The sequence below is a fragment of the Haliaeetus albicilla genome, chromosome 11, assembly GCF_947461875.1.
Source record: "Haliaeetus albicilla chromosome 11, bHalAlb1.1, whole genome shotgun sequence".
In the NCBI taxonomy this organism is placed as follows: Eukaryota; Metazoa; Chordata; class Aves; order Accipitriformes; family Accipitridae; genus Haliaeetus; species Haliaeetus albicilla.
Genome location: NC_091493.1, coordinates 17561951 through 17580695, shown reverse-complemented (window position 1 = coordinate 17580695; position 18745 = coordinate 17561951). Strand labels below are relative to the sequence as shown.

Below are 18745 nucleotides of genomic sequence, written 5' to 3'. Positions count from 1 at the left end.
CCGGCATGGCTGATACCCAGGCAGTCTTTCAAAGGGCTTCTGCATACTGGAGAAGCGGAGGGGCAGGGGAAGAGCAGAACAGCAAGCCATCCCGTCCTCAGCCACATGCTCAAAACCCCACGGTCCCCAGCCAGCCTCCCTGACATGCACTTGAGGGGCTGCATTCCTTGCAGAGCTCCCCCTCCGACAGCGCATCTGCCCCACTTACAGCAGGGCTACGGCAGCACGTGGTCCCTCTCCTCCTCCCTGTACCAAGTCACTCAGTGGCAGTCCCCAGCCTGCCAGGTACACAGCCATGGCACTCCAGCTGACTCCACCTGTGGGCTTCCTCCCTGGCATCACAGCATCCCCACAGGTCACTGGCACCATCCCCTTGCACCAGCAAGTGGTCACTTTGACAGCCCGTGCAACAGAGGAGGGCACAGTAATAAACTTGCGACTCATGAGGCCTCTGCATGCTTCTGAGTCACGTGCAGAAGCTCACAAGCTCCGAATTATAACAGGACATCCTGTGTGAGAAGCGAGTGTGCAATAAAGACATCCTGACAGGATCGGCCCTAAGCAAACACCTAGTTAGACTCTGTGGCGGAGTGACGAGAAAAGCATGACAGGACTTTCCAGTTCCAGGGCTGCTGCCCGTTGTGCTTTTCCACACATTTTCCAGCTCCTGAGCAGCTGGTGCAGACACAGGCACAGAAAGGAGGGGCTCCTAGCATCAGCACTGTGCTACCATCCCTTTCAACTCCTCCTCCTTCAAAAAGTCTTTCTGAACAAGTTTCCCTGTGCTGTGGGTAGGACCCAGCCACAACTGCAGACATCAGGCTTGCCTGCACTCGCTCCCTCTTGATTTACAGAACTTCCCCACTAACAGCTGCATTGCAGATGAACCCTCTTAAAGTGGACATGCAGTAAGCAAGACAGTAGGGCACGGAGCTGCTCCGAAGGCGACACAGCCATACTGACAACCTCTCTGCCACACACACAGCAACAGTGTTCTGTGCAAGAACTCCAGCGACTCTGTCTCGATCCTGCTACGCACAGAGGGTCTGAAGTGCACAGCTTAGCAAAGACAAATCCCACAAAGTGAGCTCATTTCTGGACACAAGCTCCTTTCTTCTCCCCATCAGCTGATCACGTCAGGTGCCAGTGGATTTGGATGAACCAGCTAAATAAATATCAGACTACAGCTGGTTAGCAGACAAGGTAACAGTGTGGCAGGGAGGCATGTCTCAGCAGCGTCAAGTCACTGCAATGCAGGATCCAGGAATTCAGAGATGCAGAAGGAAGAATATAAATTCCTCTGGCTCAGCCGAGCTGTATGTTTCCTTGTTTCCAAGCTGGCCGCCCCCACCACTTCAGATAAGCTAACTGCATTGGTGAGACCTGAGTTTTGTTTCTAAGATGGGGATGGAGTTTCAGCTATTTTTCAAATGAGAAAAAACTTCAACAGTTAACATTTCATATTTCTTCAGGGAGAAGAGCAGGCTGAAAAGCCTAGGAAAGCCAAGAAACTTCTTGACCATTTGTGAGGTGGTGGGAGGGAAAGCTTTTTAAGTGCAGCTTCAGGACTACTGAAGAAACTAAGTATACACAGCCACAAAGAGTTAACAAGGCATAACATGCTTCCTTAAAGCTTGGTAACCAGCTCTGCAGCAACATAAACTGCTAGCAGCAGCCAGAGTCACCTGGACTTGTCAGCAATATTTGATAATGGTTATCAAAAAAGCAAACTACCTTGTTCCTCTTTTTTCCACATCCCTCATGCTGAACTTGGCTGTCTGGAGAAGACAAGTGCATTATGAAAGCTCAACTCCCAGTCTGCTGCTGTAGAAGCACTTCCACACAAAGGACAAGCTGACCAACACTTCACTCCTCTACATCATCCTTATTAAGTGCAAGAGCAATTCAGACAGACAGTGAAGGCTGTGGATCATTGCTCTGCACTGATCAGGCAACACTGAAAATTTTAATTCGGGCAACTTCATAACAAGCAGTAGATGCAACACAATAGCCTAATCTGCAGAGCTGGCAGGTTCTAGGCCGAATGACATACAAGTCAAACAAAAATGGGCAGAGCTGGAAGTTGCTTTTCAATCCTGCAGTCCAAAAATCAGGAATATTTAAAGTAACACAAGTGCTATGAATCACTACTTTAACTTGCACGATTGAGCTTTGCCTCTGCACTGGCATCAGTTACAAAATAAAACTGCGCAACTTCAACTCTTCCAATCTCTCTGACACAATCTCAACAGAGGACGTTTGATACCCAAATGGAGTACACTGAGAGGCACCGAGGCAGGCAAAATTAAACTTAACAGCACACCAACTCTTTGGGCAAAAACCAGAAAGAACTTCTGCTTGGCATCACCAAGCTACACTCTCTACTAGCCTCCAAGAACAACCTTCCAGCAAGTGCCTGTGTGTTACAGGGGGCACTAAAGACAACTTCCTTCTTCCACATCTATTTTTTCCTCCAGCCCCCCTGGGTGATTTCTTGGCCCATCACCCACAAATGTTATATGCTTTGACACAAGGTGGTAGGAGGAAAACAAACAAACAGACAAAAAAAACCCACCAAAAAACCAAAACCCACAAGATACACGATACACATGGACATTTTCAGAATGGCAGCTGCTCCACTACAGTAGAAATGCTAAGTATATTTGGCAGGGGCTGGAGACCAATACAAGAGGTTTAGCAAGCTGTTTTCCCTGCAAAAAATTCCAGGGCACCCATGCTATTTGAAATGTGCATCTAGTAAGTGCATCCCAGAGAAAGCACTGGACTATACCCTCTGAAGTCACATTTTGAGTCAGGTGTATGACATCAGATCTCTAGCAGCAAGCACAGCAGCAGGATCAACACACACATCTCACACATCTCCAGAGCTGCAGGGAACTTTACACACTGACTGTATTCTGCTACACAGACAAGGAGACCCCTCACTCAGAAGGAAGTCCACCAACTGCAGACTCCTCTGGAATGTATGGCAGATTGGAACAAAGCAACAGGTTCAGGAAATAACCTCCTTCAAGAGAGAAGTTGGGGTAAAACTCATCTGCTTGAGCTATCTTATGCTCAGTCCCACCTGTAAAAGAAGAGGGCTCAGAGGAAAGAAGAAAACCCAGTGCACTTAAGTTTAAAGGTTTCTAGCTCTTCTCCCTCCTTTTTTCACCTCGGACTTCAGGCTGTGTCAGACCACTTTTCCTTTTCTCATTGCTCCCCTGGGATTGAGAAAATCTCTTCCTTCAGAGGAGAGTTGTCTTCAACATCAAGAAATTATATCTCTCTCTTCACAGCTATCACCACAGTCTGCACCAACTGACTTACCAGAGATGACACAGTAACAGCAGAAGATAAAGCACATCCAAATACTGAGTTACTCCACTAGACAAGCTGCAGCCTACACCAGCTAACTCAGGTGCCTAGACGAGGAGTGGAAGCGAGGGAAGGGAAAGGAAAGAACCCTTTCCACAAGCTTTCAGAAACTGGCTTTGGAGCCTTAACATCCTTGTTCTCACTCATGGCCTGTATTCACAGGGGCTTAAAAAGCCCACTGGGATTTGGGCTACTGGGAAAGGCCTATACTATTAATTTCCATAGGTATTAATGTCTCATTTCATAAATAAATGTTTTAAGTTGAAGAAGCCCTTCTAGAAAGGAACTAGTTTTAATCACCACAATTCTATCTTACTAAGTCTGCAAACATTTTATGCTAGTATGTGCATTGCTGCTGCATGTGGTTTGCCGCGCATGACCAGGTAAGTCTTTCCTGAAGCAGCCTGCAAAAAGGTACCATGATAACTTGCAGTACTGCAAACAACCAAGTGGTACCAACTTTTAAGCTATGGGGCATTGGGATTTTGGGCACTGAGGGCAGAGACTCCCATCACCAGCTCCTTGCTCCCCAGCCAACTGCAAATCATTAATTCTTCTAGGACCAGTCCTTATAATGGTCAACCTCCACAAAGGAAGCTGCAGCACAAGGTAGTGATAGGACTTCCCTCAGACTCCATTGGAGGGAAAACTCACACTACCTGCCCACCACTCAGGCCTTCCCCACCATGCTATCAGCTCTGATATGCAGGGACACCACTACAGCTCTGGGAAGAAAAGCCAGCAGGGACAAAAGCAGTATGCAGGGTCAAGACCAGTACTAGCCCTAACAGGGCTGACATGGTTTTGCATCAGACATTTTCAATGACATCAGCCTTGCATTATCAATAACACTAGTGCAGGCTGGTTAGCTTTATGTTCGATAATCTGAAACCTGCAGGCAACACTGAAACTTTATTATTTGCACCAACTCTGATACAGAAAAGCTGTAAGCATGAGGTAGAGAACTAGAGTTATTTGTGAGTATAGGGAATAGAAAAAAAGACCGAAAAAAGAGAGAGAGACCATCTTTTCCCACTTCTTACATTTCATCTGCCAAAACAATGCAAATAGTGCCCATTTACCCAGTGAAAGCAGGGTGCATTCACCCCCTCTTCAAACAGAGAATCTGTCAGAGCAGTATTGCCCACAGTTTAGACTGGAGGAAGAATGCCAGTCCGCATTCCCTTCCGCCATCCCAGTGGCTATAGGAAAGCGACCCTGGTATTTCTCACTAGGATGCTGTCCTTCATTAATACGTCACCACTCGCCTTCCTCCTCCTCCTCTCCCTTCCCTCCTATGAGAAAGTTTAATCCTTTGGCTCACACAGATCTGGTAAATTTTTCAGTCCCTGTTTGCCACTGTCGTCATGGCAACAGCCCCCCAGAGATAATCCAGCAGCTCTGCCACAGCAGGCAGGCTGCTGCTCCCTGCCTTCTCTGCCATTTAGCCTTTGGCTCGGTAGGCCTACAAGAGCTATGCCCACTCCCAGGCTCATCTTCACGGGCACCATCCTTCCCTAGAGATATGTTTGCATGGGTTTTGTTTTAAATTAACTGTGTCTTCATTCCCACAGTGCCTACTCTTTTCTCCAAGACAGCTCTCAGCTCAAGAGATGCTACCTTTGCTGCCCTGGAGAAAAAGGGTCTTGTGTTTAACAGCCATATCACCTGTGCCTTCTAGCAAAGAGAAAAGATTAGCTAGCACCCTTCTCAGCAGCAGAACACTAACCTGGACTTGTCCCAGTGTCACTGCTAAGCAGACTCCAGCCACAAGAAAGACAAGACAGCCCAGGGCTGTGGCTGCCTTGCCAATGGCTCACTCAAGATGGGAACTTTCGATTGAAGCAGCAGGACAGCGGGTCACCACTTCGGAGAGATATGTAACTCATGCTTTCAGGAACATAATGCAAAAGTACTGAGAGTACAGTATCACATCTATATGCACATGCACACACACATTCTCTGAAAGGTCATCACATTTACTCAACTCACATCTTGGAGACGGGGAATTCTTCTGACTCTGCCAGGAGCAGAGCGAGGCAGATCCCGACACCAGGAGTAAAGCCACAGTTACTTCCTCCTTTCCCAATCCCATCATAAAAAGGGAAGATACAACATTAACCAGCTCCCCTTAGATCTCTGAATTATTCTTAGAGTCATCAGTAATTAGATGCTTGCACCAGCAAGCATCTTCCCCAGTCTGCTCATCTAACAGGTGGGAGCAACAGGAATTCTGCAATATTCTCTGGAAGGAAAGGGGGAGGGTAAAGCAGCATTACTAAAGGGATATTTTCAATCAAAGCATTATAGATTAATACAATTACTGGTTAAAGTAACCAATCCATGAGAGACAAATGAACATTAAAAACAAATTCAAACAGAAAGAAAGGGAGCCGGAGAGTAACAGGTGGAAAAAGCTATGAGGAATCAAAATCTAACAGCTATAGACTCAGTTTCCCCAGAAGACTAAATCCATGCCCCACTGATCTTCAGCTACCCTCAGTGTTCAAAAAGCTGATTTCTAAGATACTGCCGGCCCATTTCTTCAGAAGTATTCTGCTACTGTTCTCCAAAAATCACGTAGGCAGCAATACCAGAATGCTTGGGGAGCTGTAACAGAAGTATACAGTGATATTTAAATAGACAGCAAATTTAAGAAGGTACAAAAAGGAACCTGAGGTCAGCCTAGCTCACAGGACCCCACATTTTGAAGCATTAAGCTTACTGTCACAAGGGCCAGCAGGAACTACAGTTGTTTAAATTACAGCTTGACATTTCCTCCATACACTAACAAAATATAGCAAACACTTAAAATTTTTAAGTACGCATTTGCCCATCAGAAACCAATGCACCTCTGCTTTCCCCAACATGACTACTCTGAGCACTGACAACACTTCTGTTGCAAGCAAACACACAACGAGGTAAGACACTCCACACTTCCTCTTACAACATTCAAGGCTTCTTTCCTGTGCTGGTGGTCCTGGTGCCAGCTGATATTGCCCTCTTCCCCCAGCCAAGCCAACAGCAATAGCTCATTCTATAGTCAAACACTGGCAAATTAACATTTTTTGGTAACATCTATTAACTTGGTCAAAGTCAGGAGGTTTCAAGAACAGAGGAAAGGAAAAGAAACACCTGAAACACCACAATAGGTGATAGGCCAGAATTAATGAAAAGGGGGTGATACCCTGGTTGTCAGGGTTGTGAAGCAGATAGGTGATGCTCATAGGTGGCACAGAGGAGGGAGATTTTTATATTAGCATGCTTCCCTTTTAAAAACTGTCCTCAACCAATTTGCAGGGCCAGAAAAACTAAAATCCTTCCAGGGCATGGAAGGGAACAAAAAGATTGTCATAGCCCTCTCTTAAAACAGTGGTATTAACCCACCATTTTGGCGCGGCGGGGGAGCAGCACTCTTCAGAAATTTCTGCATGATCCACGGATAAGTCCTCCTCTGGCAGTGATGGTTTTGCACTGTCCAGAGAAGAATTAAATTTGGAGGCAGTGAAATTTCCATGCTACACCCCAAAAACAACAAAAAAACCCATAGCTTTTGCACTGGATCCTTCTTACAAGAAATTCAAGTAGCTCTCTCTGCCCCAAATATCTACAGTGTGTTCAACATCCCGCTCTTCATTGCGGGGATACCTGGAAATATTTCAATCATGGCTCGCTGATCAGAGTAAATGCTCTAGAGCCAAGGGCTTTGGGACACATGCGGGAGTTAGTCTAATCACATCTCTGCCATACACAAATCCAGTTTATATTGGGAAAACAAGAAACACAACTCTCTCGCCAAGCCCCTTTCTCCAACCTCATGTGGAGGCAGTAGGAACTCCTGCCCAATCTGCGTGCCTACTGCCCCCCTCCTCATTGTTAATGCTGGAAATTTAATACTCAATGTGACCACTGAGAAGACAGACACAAGCTGAAATCCTGTCTGCTCTGTTCCAGCTCCTTTATAAAATATACAGCGTAAACCGAGAGGCAACCCCAACCATTGCCGACATCCACAGCGGGAGGAAGCCAGCTTCTGGCCATAGGGAGTCACAGCAAAAGCAAAGCTTCCACCGCTCGCCACCCTGCCAATCTCTGCCAGCTCTCATGCCAGGGCACTCTCCCACCCGTGTCCATGCATTGGGGCAGGCGAAAAGCCAGGCTGACCCTCGGCAGCCCCCCACCAAGCTCCCAGCCCCAGCCTCTCCTCCAAGGTCAGGGTCTCTGCTTTTACACATACTCCTCCTCTTCTCCGAACACCTCTTCCAGCGAAATTCCCCCTAGACATATAGCGCTTGAACCCCTCTTCCCCTAAGGCGGGCTGCAGGCGGAGGCAGGGAGGAAGAGGAGGGGGAGGCAGGCTGCTGGCGGGAGGTAGAGGGCTGCAGTTTCTGACATCAGCGGAGCAGCCCCCCCGCCACCCCCTGCCGCACGCATATGTGCTGCGGTGCAGAGCGGAGAATTCAGGCACTCGCTGTCCACGCACCCATCCCACTGACCGAGTCCTCCCCCACAGCCCACAGCCGCACACACCGCTGTTGGGGGTGGAGGGGGTGCAGCACTCTGCTCTGCTCTGGGCATCCCTCCACATGCGCAAGGACCTCCAAAAAAATCCCCAGCCATCACTGCAGCTGATCTCCTATATACGCTTCCTAATCACAGCATCTCTCAGACTCCTCGCGGGTGGCAGAGGGGAGGAGGAGCTGGGGTGCAGGGAAGCTCTTCACCCTCAGCCCAAGGCCCACCCTGCGGGAAGGGCAGCTCCTCTCCCACACCAAATGACCAGACCTGACTTGGCTGCTCAGCAAGTACAGCTGAGTGGACTTGGTTGATTTGCCATCCTCTGCAAGAAAGGACATTCGTCCCCAACCTACAAACACAGGCACACACAGAGGACAGCTATTACAGGACATTTCTACACGAGTTCGGATTTGCGCTTCAGCCATCTGTGACCGGTACGCTGGGCTTTCCTTGCTTTCACACAGAGCCAATTTGCCAGGCTGCAGTGCACCACCGCTGCGTGCGGCTAATTCTAGCGGGTGTGCTGTAGCCCACAGGAGACTTCAAACCTAGCAGCCACAAGAGCAGTCCAAGAGAGTCCTAACTCAAACACCGGCTGAGAATGTTTACAGAGCAGATCAAGACAGAGGTTAGGGACTGATGCTGCTAAACTTCCTCTGCAACATTCAAGCTCAATGTTTCAGTGTCCAGGGAAATTACTACTGACACCTCCAACCAAACATACATACAAAAGCCCAAATCAGCAAGCACTATGGAACTGAAAGCCAGAAGAAGAGAAATGTATGAAAAAAAAGCTGAGTTGGAAGTGTCAAGAGAGAGCTTTTTTCCTGTCAGGGTTTGATACAGAGAAATAATTCCCTGCTCCTCCCACAGTCCACATAATCCCCTACAGGAACAATAACAGAAGAACCGGGTAGACTGCAAATTTTCATCTGGTTTATAAATTTGGAAAGACAAGATCAGGGAAAGAATCCACCTCTTTATTCGACAGGCAAGAGCAAAGCCACAGTCAGGAGAAAGCAGTGAAGTGGTCTAACTTCCTAGACAGCTGCTTTTCATTTTTTCATCAAGAGATGTCACTTGCAAGAGTTGAAAGATACAGATTATCAGCAGCAAATGAAATTCAACAATATATGTGATGCACAGAGACTTCTCACCCCCCACCTAAGAAACAAGGGCCAAAAATCCTATGCGTGGTGGTAGGATCACTATATACTATTTGGCATAAACAACATCCTAAAAATTGTCACAGGATAGAGCTCTGCCTACCTCTTTCCAATGCAGGACTATCTCTTGAAGTATATGCTGGAGAGTCAAATCCTGGATATTTCCCTACTGCTACTAAAGCTACTGCTTCTCTCTTGATCCTTTTGATCACTGCACGTAATTTTACTTCATTTGAACTTCTCTGCTGCCTAGGAACTGAAGCACTACTTGCTATGAATTTTCATGTTCAAGAAGTATGGTGACACCCACAAGACAACTTCCAAAAAATTACAGTTATTATTTCCCTCTACCCGTAGCTCTAGTAAAAGCCTGTGTATTCAATCCCATAGGAATTTCAGATGACTGAAGCATTTTATTTTCCCCATGTGTAATAACCACTGCTCTTATATGTCAGCTGAATGCTCACTGAGGTGAAGTCTCTTTCCCTTCCATTTCCACAAGCTTTTGGCCCCTATTTGACATTAAAGTTCTTGGCATACTCTTCACCAGGCAGTCTTAAGCCTCAAAACAATATGAATAATAGCAAATACTTCATTAAAGCCAAAATATGAATTTTAATCTAGACCAGCTCTTACTGACACAATTTATTAAAAAAGAGAACAGGCATCCCAAAATCACAGACAATACAGAAACAAGAGACTCTCCTCTCAACATATGACTTTGTATTTACAAAGGGTGAACCTTACTAGACTGAAGTTGTTAGGACCGCCCTTCACCAAGACCAGCACTGCATTCATCCTCCTTGCTTTCACAGAGAAGCCTTGTAACAGCACCATGCCTCGTCAACTCTTTACTGCTTTAAGAAGAGAGTTTGATAAATACGTCAAGTAATACAGAACCCTTTAAACACATACAATTCACCCTGAAGTGTTCCTCTTCCTCCTTTTCAGCTACGTACAGCAAGCTGTTCATCACTTCCCAGTCAGCTATCTAGTATTTCTTCACCAACAGTCTTGAAAAATAAAGGTAACAAGAAGTACTGCAGAAGGAGAGCAAGGCTTTGTTATAATTTTCTTGGACATAATCAAGGGAAGCACTACAGCAGGCAAAACTTCTGCAAAGCAGCAACAGGCTAGACATACTTCTCAGCTGCAGCAAGACGCTGGCTCTTGAAGTAGCGGTTACCACATCAGGCATCTATACAGGTTGAAATTCTGCTAGAAGGTACAAAATGTTAAATGTAGCTATGCTTAAGTTGGAGAGAGGCAGGGTGTTCCCACATGAGAGAATATTCTGGTGCTGTGACCAAGCCTAGAAGAAAACCAACAACGCAGGAGGCAGGTCAGAAGGGTGGGTTCACCCATGCAACAGACAGGCATGCAGTTGGGTGCACAGGAGAGCCCCGTGCGTATGTATTGCTGGGCAGAGACATGGCCTCCCCGGGAGAAGTGCCAGCTTGGGGAAAGGAAGCATCAGGCAACACATATCCAGGATACTGCAGAATTAACGCCATAATTCTCCTCCTGTGGGAGACAGCTTTCTAAAACACCTTTCCCCGAGACTTCATTTTCAGGTTGCTGAATTGAACCTCCCTAATCACTGATTTACAGCTGCAATGCCTAAATAGCACGCGTTCTTCCTCCAATGCTTTAAAGACCTATTCCAAGGTGAATTCACTAAATTCCTATCAAAATATTCAGATCCTTTTTGTACTAATCACTTGAGCTATCAGCAAACACAGCTGGAATAACTGAGGAACCTATACATTCAGCTGAAGTCACCATCCTCTTTTCACTGTAAATGCAGATTCTTTACTCCTCAGGTAAGACTTCAACAAAACCCGATCAGTCCCTTGTTTCTGGTATTCTTCTGCACTAGCAGAAACACCCATTTCCCTTCTCGGCTCTTCCCACACCTGCCCTCTACCTAACCAATACCTTTGTAAGTAAATCATTGCCAGCTGCCTCGAGTTATGTAGCTGAGGACCAGGCTAGTATCCTCAATGTATTTTATTTATAGGAAGGTATGAAATCTAGAAAGTAAGTACTAGATCAAAACATGGCCTGTATTCACCCATACTTACTTTTTCTACTTGCTGGGTCATAAAACTGTCATCCCCTTAATATGAAAAACAATTAGAATCTATATAATGCTTCCTCTGTAACTCATTAGGTGCCCAAACACTTAAAAACTGACTCAATCAGTTCTGCTACTTTTGGACTTCTGCTAACGTGTTTCTGAATATTGTTGCAACTATATTCATCCTGCAGTTTTCACCTTTTTTCTTATCTCCAGAGTTAACTTCAATACCACCTCCTTCGTAAGGAAACGGTTTCTTATTTGCAATCAGTTTATCAATCTACCCTCTCCCTTCCCTAAGCAGGCTTGTGTCCACTAGCATCTGAGAAGATGGCTCTCCTCAGCTTTAGACCTTGCTACAGGATTGACAGGGAACTCTCTGGAGCGAACACAGCATTAATGGCCGTCAGCAAAGCAAAGCCACCCTTCAAACCTCTCCCATATTAAGTTGAACTAATTTTGAACTCAAAAGATTGGATATCCCACCTACATCAGCAGGCACCGTCACCTGACCATGGAGGGACACCAATTCCCACAGGATCTGCAGCCACCTCCTAAATAATCTAGGGCTCCACTGGTTGGTCCCCAACACAATCTGACTCAGGCTAGATACTGAAATAATACATTATCACATATGCTTACTTCCACAAGTTGGGGGGCGGGGTGTGGAAATCAAACTTCATGGCACTGCACTCTACTTCTGACACTACTTCTCCATGCAAACTATAGTAAATGGAAATTTTTCACCATTCTTCAAGCTATCTTCTGGTCGTATTCTGGCAAAAAGGAGAATACATATTCTATTTTTCTCTTTTATAGGGATTAAGCAAAACATTCTTCACTTCTAAATAATTTATCAAGATCATTTACCTCCTCCTGCTTTTTCTTCATTTCTCAGTCAATCCCCCTATTAAGCCAACTATTCAAGTAGCAAGACAGGCAAGGGCCTAATACATTAATCTTGTCAAATCTGAAAGGCCTCTAAGAACTTAGATCTTGTCTTGTTCACCTCTTCTAGAAACAGTCGCCTCTGGCATCTCAACTTGTTGCACTCTGCTTTCAGCATCATTTACTGCAGTTTGGTTTCTCTTATTCTCCCTCTCATCTACCCCACTGACAAAGCAACTTTAATCCCTGTAAGGGATTCCCTACACACTAGAAGATACACACTCCCCGCATACTACAAGGTACACTACCCTTTGTGTATATGTATGTCCCTGGAAAACAGAAGACTAACAGCTTGGGGGAAGAGTTAAGATTTTTTTCTCTTTTCATAAGACTACACTCTCGTTTCAGAAGTCTCCAGGACTAGCAAAAGCAAAGAATACTTGTTCTAATTTGTTGAGAAATCAAGTTCATAAGATTTCTCCATCCAGCCTACTTCTGACTTTGAAGGCAAACTTGTTAGTTTCCAAACACACCATGCTTAACTACAGCAAGGCCTATAGCATCTAAGCCTAAAAAAAAAAATCACATCTGTTCTGCTAAGACAGATCTCCTAGGTAGAAAATACATTCAGCAAAATCAGTCTGCAACACTTCTCTTTATTATGAGTGATCAGTACACACACACGTAGATAAATCTTCTATAAATGTACCTCTAGCTCAGCTTGCAAAAGAAAGATCTCAAAAAGAAAAAAAGACAACATCACTTCACAGAGTATACGTTTCCAGATACAGGAATTTTTCTATCACCCTACGCTACCTCCTTTCAATCTCCACTTTGCCACGCAACTCAATTATTTTGTAATGCTGAAATAATGACCAAGACAAGCAACTTCAGATCCCTTAAACTTATTACAGCTTCAACTCCAGTGAAGTAATTTCTATTAATAAAAAGAAGGGTAGATCGAGATACTAACCTCTGGCTGACAGTTTTTTGGTGTTGATGATTTTTGCAGCATATTCCTGTGATGAACTCTTCTTTACACATCTGCGGACCACAGAGAAGGCTCCCCTAGAAGACAAATAAAGAGGGTAGGAGCTATGAAACTGAAAATGAGAATACAATAGCAGCAATTTCTATCCCCAGAGCAGACCAGATTAAGGACATGGCAGAAGACATACAGAGGAGGGAATCAACACATGAGAATCTGATGAACAGCGCATGCTGTCTGATCAGCAAATAAAACCTAGTCTACATGGTACTCAGGCCTCCTGAAGACCCCTCAAAAGCCCCCTCACAGACAGCACAGTAAGAACAGCACACTGTGCAGGGAGAGAGAGAGACCATACGGGCACAGAAACGGGACATGAAGGGATTGATGAATGGGAGACAAACAGCCCAGGACGACACTGTAAAAACTAGCTGATAAGTCCATCTCCCGAAGACAGTACCCCCAGCAGTTACATCAGACAACCAGGACTCATTTCTCCCATGTTTAAAGTGCCAGCTTGGTCATGAAACCGCTGCAACACTTTGCAGAAGTTACTAGATCTCTTACATCTCTCTACCCACCTGCAAAATGGAGATAAGCATGTACCTATTAATGAAGTGAGTAGGAAGCTACAAGGCTTTGTACATTTTCTCAAGCTGCAACTATTGATATTATTATAACTATTCCAAAGAGCCACTTGGAGAACAGGTCTGAGAGAGAGGGAAGAAGGATTTCTGTGAGGAAAAAAGAGATAATACAACAGAGACCAAGGTGAAAAGATAGGGACTCAAAATCTACAGGACTACACAGATGAGCGCTTGAAAGCGGTCCCTTCTTTTGAAAAAAAAAAACAACAAAACAGGGTGGGAAAAGGATAACAACTGGCTTTACAGGAAAGATCTGAAAAGGGAAAAAGGACAAGTAAGAGAAAACTGGCAGAAAATTCTAAGTCCTTCAGACTAGGAACGTCAACCCATGTCTACGGACAAACGGACAAATGTACATATCTGAAGTATAAGAAAGGGGAACAGAAGCTGCACAAGGGCCCCACAAGACAGTTAGTCCTACAGAGAGCCTAAAATAGCCTGAATCCTCCTGATACTGCAGAGCCCTGCCTTATTCTCCCCTTCCTCAACCTCTACATACAAACCAATAAGCAGCAAGGTGAGCACCGGCACCAGGGCCCAGGCTCGGTGACACACAGCTGCAGCAGTGTGGGGAGGGACGGGGGCGCCGGGCTGGAGAGAAGAGATGCAGCAGAGCCCAGCGGTTGGTGCAGGAAGGGAGGGAGGGGGAGAGCAGCAGCACCCAGGAAAGCACTGTCCCCGTAATCCTACCCTGGTCGTTGCTACACCGCCTTCCTGTCCCACCGGGTCTCCCTGCAAAACCCTGTCCTAGGGTGCAGCAGCAGGTCTGCCAATGCAGAGGCAAGTGCGGAGAGAGGGAGGGAGAAGCGCGGTGCAGCAGCACCTGGCCCTTTCACAGGGATAAGGAAGCGGGGACTTAAGCATCGCCGAGTGGCAGTAACAGCGCCGTGTCCCGGCGCAGAAACACTTGAAGGGAACGGCAACGTGCAGCAAGGAAACGGCGCGGGGGAGAAGGCAACAGCCCCTGAGGAGGGCAAGGGGGAAGAGAAGAAATCCCGGGGTGCAACAGGAGGGTGCAGCCCGAGGCAGGCTGCGGGGACACCCCATCCAGCGGCGGGGATGACCCAGGGGCGCAGAAACACCTTTCCCTTCAGCGGCGATGCCGCCGGGGCGGACGAAGGTGGGGTCTGGGGAGGTGTTGGCGAGCAGGATTACAGCGCGCGGCAGCTAATCCTCCTCCGGCTCCCGGGAGAGCCGGGGCGCCGGCACAGGGCTCCCGGCAGCGTCGGCGGGTCCCGGGGCGGGCGGCGGGGCGCGGCGCGGGGCGCGCGGCGGGCTCCGTACTTGCCGAGCTCCTCGTAGAGCTGGTACTCGTCGGTGAAGCGGGTGCACGTTGCCGTGGTGGCCATGTTCGGGCTGCGAGAGGCTCAGTGCCGCTGGGGCATGGGGCAGGGCGACCGGGACGGGCCGGGACGGGACGGGCGGCCGCGCTGCTCGGCGGCCTCCCTCCTGGCTCGGCGGGGCGGCGCGGGCTTCCCCCCGCGCCCGGCTCGGCGCTCCCCGCTCCGCCGTGCACAGTCACCGCTCGCCGGGGAGGGGAAGGAGGCTGAGCCTGGCCAGCACCGCGAGAACTGGCTCGGAGACACCCCGCGCCGGCCCCCCCTCCCTCCGCCCCTCCGCCGGCCCCGGCCCGCCGCGGGGTGTGGCCGCCGGGGGCGCTCCCCGGGGCGCCCACAGCGCCGCCGCCCGCGCAGGGGGCTGCGGCCGGGGCGTGGCCACCTCCCCGCCCCCGCCCGCGGCCGCCGGAGCGGGCACTGCAGTCAGCACCCCCGCCCCCGCGCACGGAGGGTGGGCAGACTGCGGCGGGCTCGCCGCCCGCTCCGCTGCGCGCCGTAGGCGGCGGGGAGGCTGCAGGGCCGCGAGGAGACCCCCGGCCGGGCGCACGGCGGGTACTTCTCGTACGTCCCCCCGTGGGGGCGCCGGGCCGGGGCCGCAGCGCCCGGGGCGGGGAGAGCCGCGGCCGGATAAACTTCCTGCGTGCAGCGGGAGGGAAGGGAAGGGAAGGGAAGGGAAGGGAAGGGAAGGGAAGGGAAGGGAAGGCCCGGGAGGCCGCCGCCACCCCACCGCCCTCCCCCGGGTGCATGTCAGCGGGGCTAGCGCCGGGCTGGCAGCGCCGGGCGACCCGGCCGCCTCGCAGGCAGCAGCCGCCCGGCTCTCTCCCCGCCGCACTGTGCGTGCTCCGGACGGCGGAGGAGGAGGAGGAGGAGGAGGAGGAGGCGCGTGGAGGCAGCGGAGGCAGCTCCCGGCCGCTGCTGCGCGGCCTGGCCGCTGTCTGAGGCCACCGCCCAGCGCAAGGGACCCGGCGCGCTGCGTTGCCCCCCGCGAGAGGGGAACGCGGAGCCCCAAGTCTTCCTCCCGATCCACCGCAAAGTTGGGACCGGCGCGCTGCCGAGCGGGCGGCGCTGTCAGCTGCCCGACCTTGGGGGCTGCGTGCGGGAGTCCCCGAGGAGATCAACCATCTGGTGCGGAGGTAGAGCGGTAACACGCGCAATGTCCTGAAACTGCTCAAGAACGAGACCCGGCGCTCGCACACACGTAGGGTTTATGGTGGTGGGACTTGGAGGCAGAAGACAAACAGAAATCGTCAGTCTCCCAACCGCAAAAGAAAACAAACCAGCCTCTGTTCTGTCTCTAGTAGCATCCCGTCTGAGAGTGCTGTCTGCAGTGCCTTCCTAAGCAAGTTTATTTTCACCTCTTACTTGAGTCTGTCTCTCTCTGAACAATTGCCAAATCTGCTTAATATGCAGATTTATATAGGGCAGTCACTGATCCAGCCAGAGAGGGAAAGGCTGCTCCAGCCTCTCCTGCGCGACTGGGAGCTCGAGCTGTTTTAAGAACATAGAGAGACAGATGAGCGTACCGTAAGCCAGGAGCAGCATTAAACTGATCTGAAAAATGAAAAGCACTGTATAAGTACCATGCATGCCTGCTCTGTGACTGGACTATGAAATTGTCATGTTATTCAGTCGCATGAAAAGCAGTGACAGCAGCCACCAGCATATCCCCCCCCACTCCTTGTCTCCAGGTTAAATGCAGCGATGCAGTGGGCAAACATTCACCCAGCCTATGCAGAAAGTAGATAGCAAAAGTAGGACAACATAACAGTAGCACTACAACAAAGCTATACTTCTAGAAGGTGATTATGAAACAACAGCATTCTGCGTCTTACACCATGCCAGCATTTAAACCTGGAAACCTGCTGACCCAGCAGAATAACTCAGAGAACCAACAAATGATCTATCCAACAGGTGCCAATCAGTGAATCTGCCTCCTGCCGAGCTAAAACTGCTCCAACGGCCTCATTCAGTGGTCCACTAGTTTCTCTAACAGTTAGAAGAGTTGCAGACGAGGAAGAAAGCAGTCTGACAACCCACGGTCCTTACCAGGGGAATCAGCTGATAACACAAAACTCAAGTGGGAGGTTCTAGGTGTGGTGATAGGCAATGTTGCCAATATACAACCTGCAGCGCACTTCCACCATCCAAAATGACATTAGATGTTCTTTGTGGCGGAAAGGTGAGCTATTAAGTTTGTGCTGTGGTTGCACTAGGCAATGTAGTCAAGATAAATGCAACCCAGTCCCCTATGTTAAAATGTACAGAGCAACTGGAACAGGACTCTGTTCCACTCTTTGTTCCTCAACACAAAAACTAAGGGTGGACATTTAAGACCAGATTTTAGCACACTGGGCCGAATGAGGAGCCAGAGGGAGATGCACTTTTGTGCATTTGGCCTGTGTTCCTGCAAACCGAGGAAAGATGGTGAAGATGAAAAGGGGTACAAGCCGCGACAGAGAAATACAGCAACAGGAGAGGTTTACCTAAAGCTGTGTATTAAACTGAGTGAGATTCTGCAGTTGAAAACTGTTTTAACTGGACTCAAGGACTGTTCTGTGCCCCACACAAAAGCACCCCATGCTATTTAAGAAGCCCTGATCACAGCGGTCTCATAAAAATACATGAGGAACATAAAAAGAATGAGACAGAAGAGGAAGTTTCTCATCTTCAAGTGTTACAAGGAAAAGCGAGGTCTGGAAATCAGAAAGCGAACAGAGAAGCAAGTGTGGAAAGAAAAGCTAACCATGTGTTACGCATAGTAAGTGCTACAGAAACAGATTGCTAACTGAGAAACTTTTGTTAAACGAGAAGTGGGATACAAATTGAGTGACAGACTTGATTAAACCAAGTACTGAGTGGGAGACTAAATTATGGGAGTGGAGTTTTCAAAAGGAATGTAGACAAAATGAAACAGGAGGAGGGGTGGCAATATGGATAAGAGAGTATTGTGTCAACAGAAAGAAATATTGATGTTCTAGCTGACATAGCAATCTACTTGTACTGAGAGTAAAACTGCAAACAGAGGTGAATCTTGAACAGTGCCTGGTCAGAATAATGTTGTAGGGACCAGAAAATATCTGAACAGTAAGAAATGGTTTTGAGAAAGCCCATGCGCTAGTAATGGGAGATTCAGCTAATGAAGAGTAAAAGTGAGATTCTGACCTCAGTTATGCAGGATTGAAATCTGGAAGTAATGCCTTGCTTTTAACATTAGCCAGCTGCAGATTTCACATTAGCAGAGTAGCAATTTTGGTCTCTATCTTTTGAAGTAGCACAGGTTGGCTTATACAGGATGCTGAACCATCAGGGATCTGTCAGGGATTAATCTGATTTTAATAACTGGAGCTGAGTAAGAGGCACTAAACAAAGTAAGTAAAATGCAAAGGATTTAATGCAAAGCCCATGGTCATAAATGGACATCTCTTGATGTTAATGGACTTTGGATCAGGCCCCATCTGTCCATTGAGCCTAAGGTCAGCTTTGTCGTGTTGAAGAATGTCTGTGGGAAGGCAATAATGCAAAAGCGTTGGTCTTGAGGGAAGCAGAGTGAAGGACTACAAAATGAGTTCACAGAAACTGACTGGAATTTGACCCACTGTGGAAAATGGGAAGGATGCTGGAGAAGGTGCACGATAGCGTCTTTCCAGCAAGGTTCAATAAGCCAAAGGCCAGCATGTATCAGTGTGCTGAGCAGAGCAGCGCTGGCTAGTGCCAGATATGAAGAGAAGGCATTAGCAAAAATA

The 18745-nt window shown here is 48.2% G+C and overlaps 2 protein-coding genes across 17 annotated transcripts in view; both read right to left on the bottom strand.

Annotated features, from left to right (window-relative positions):
* CAMK2G (calcium/calmodulin dependent protein kinase II gamma) overlaps positions 1-15255 on the bottom strand; it is a 119576-nt gene extending 104321 nt beyond the window's left edge. For 5 of the 16 annotated variants that reach the window (XM_069796305.1, XM_069796307.1, XM_069796303.1 and 2 more), the window contains exons 1-2: positions 14950-15254; positions 13004-13098 (exon numbers count right to left, since the gene is read on the bottom strand). In XM_069796305.1, coding sequence (XP_069652406.1) covers positions 13004-13098; positions 14950-15014 — 160 coding nt within the window. In that variant the 5' untranslated portion in view covers positions 15015-15254. Of the gene's footprint in view, positions 1-13003; positions 13099-14949 lie in introns of all 16 variants that reach the window. The other 11 variants (XM_069796317.1, XM_069796319.1, XM_069796316.1 and 8 more) reach the window with 6 other exon arrangements.
* Positions 15184-15748, bottom strand: LOC138687928 (putative transmembrane protein INAFM1). Its single transcript, XM_069797628.1, has 2 exons — positions 15730-15748; positions 15184-15638 (listed from the first exon to the last, which is right to left on the bottom strand). Exons 1-2 carry the CDS (start codon positions 15746-15748, stop codon positions 15184-15186), a joined length of 474 nt encoding a protein of 157 aa, XP_069653729.1.
* Positions 15749-18745: the final 2997 nt, after the last annotated feature.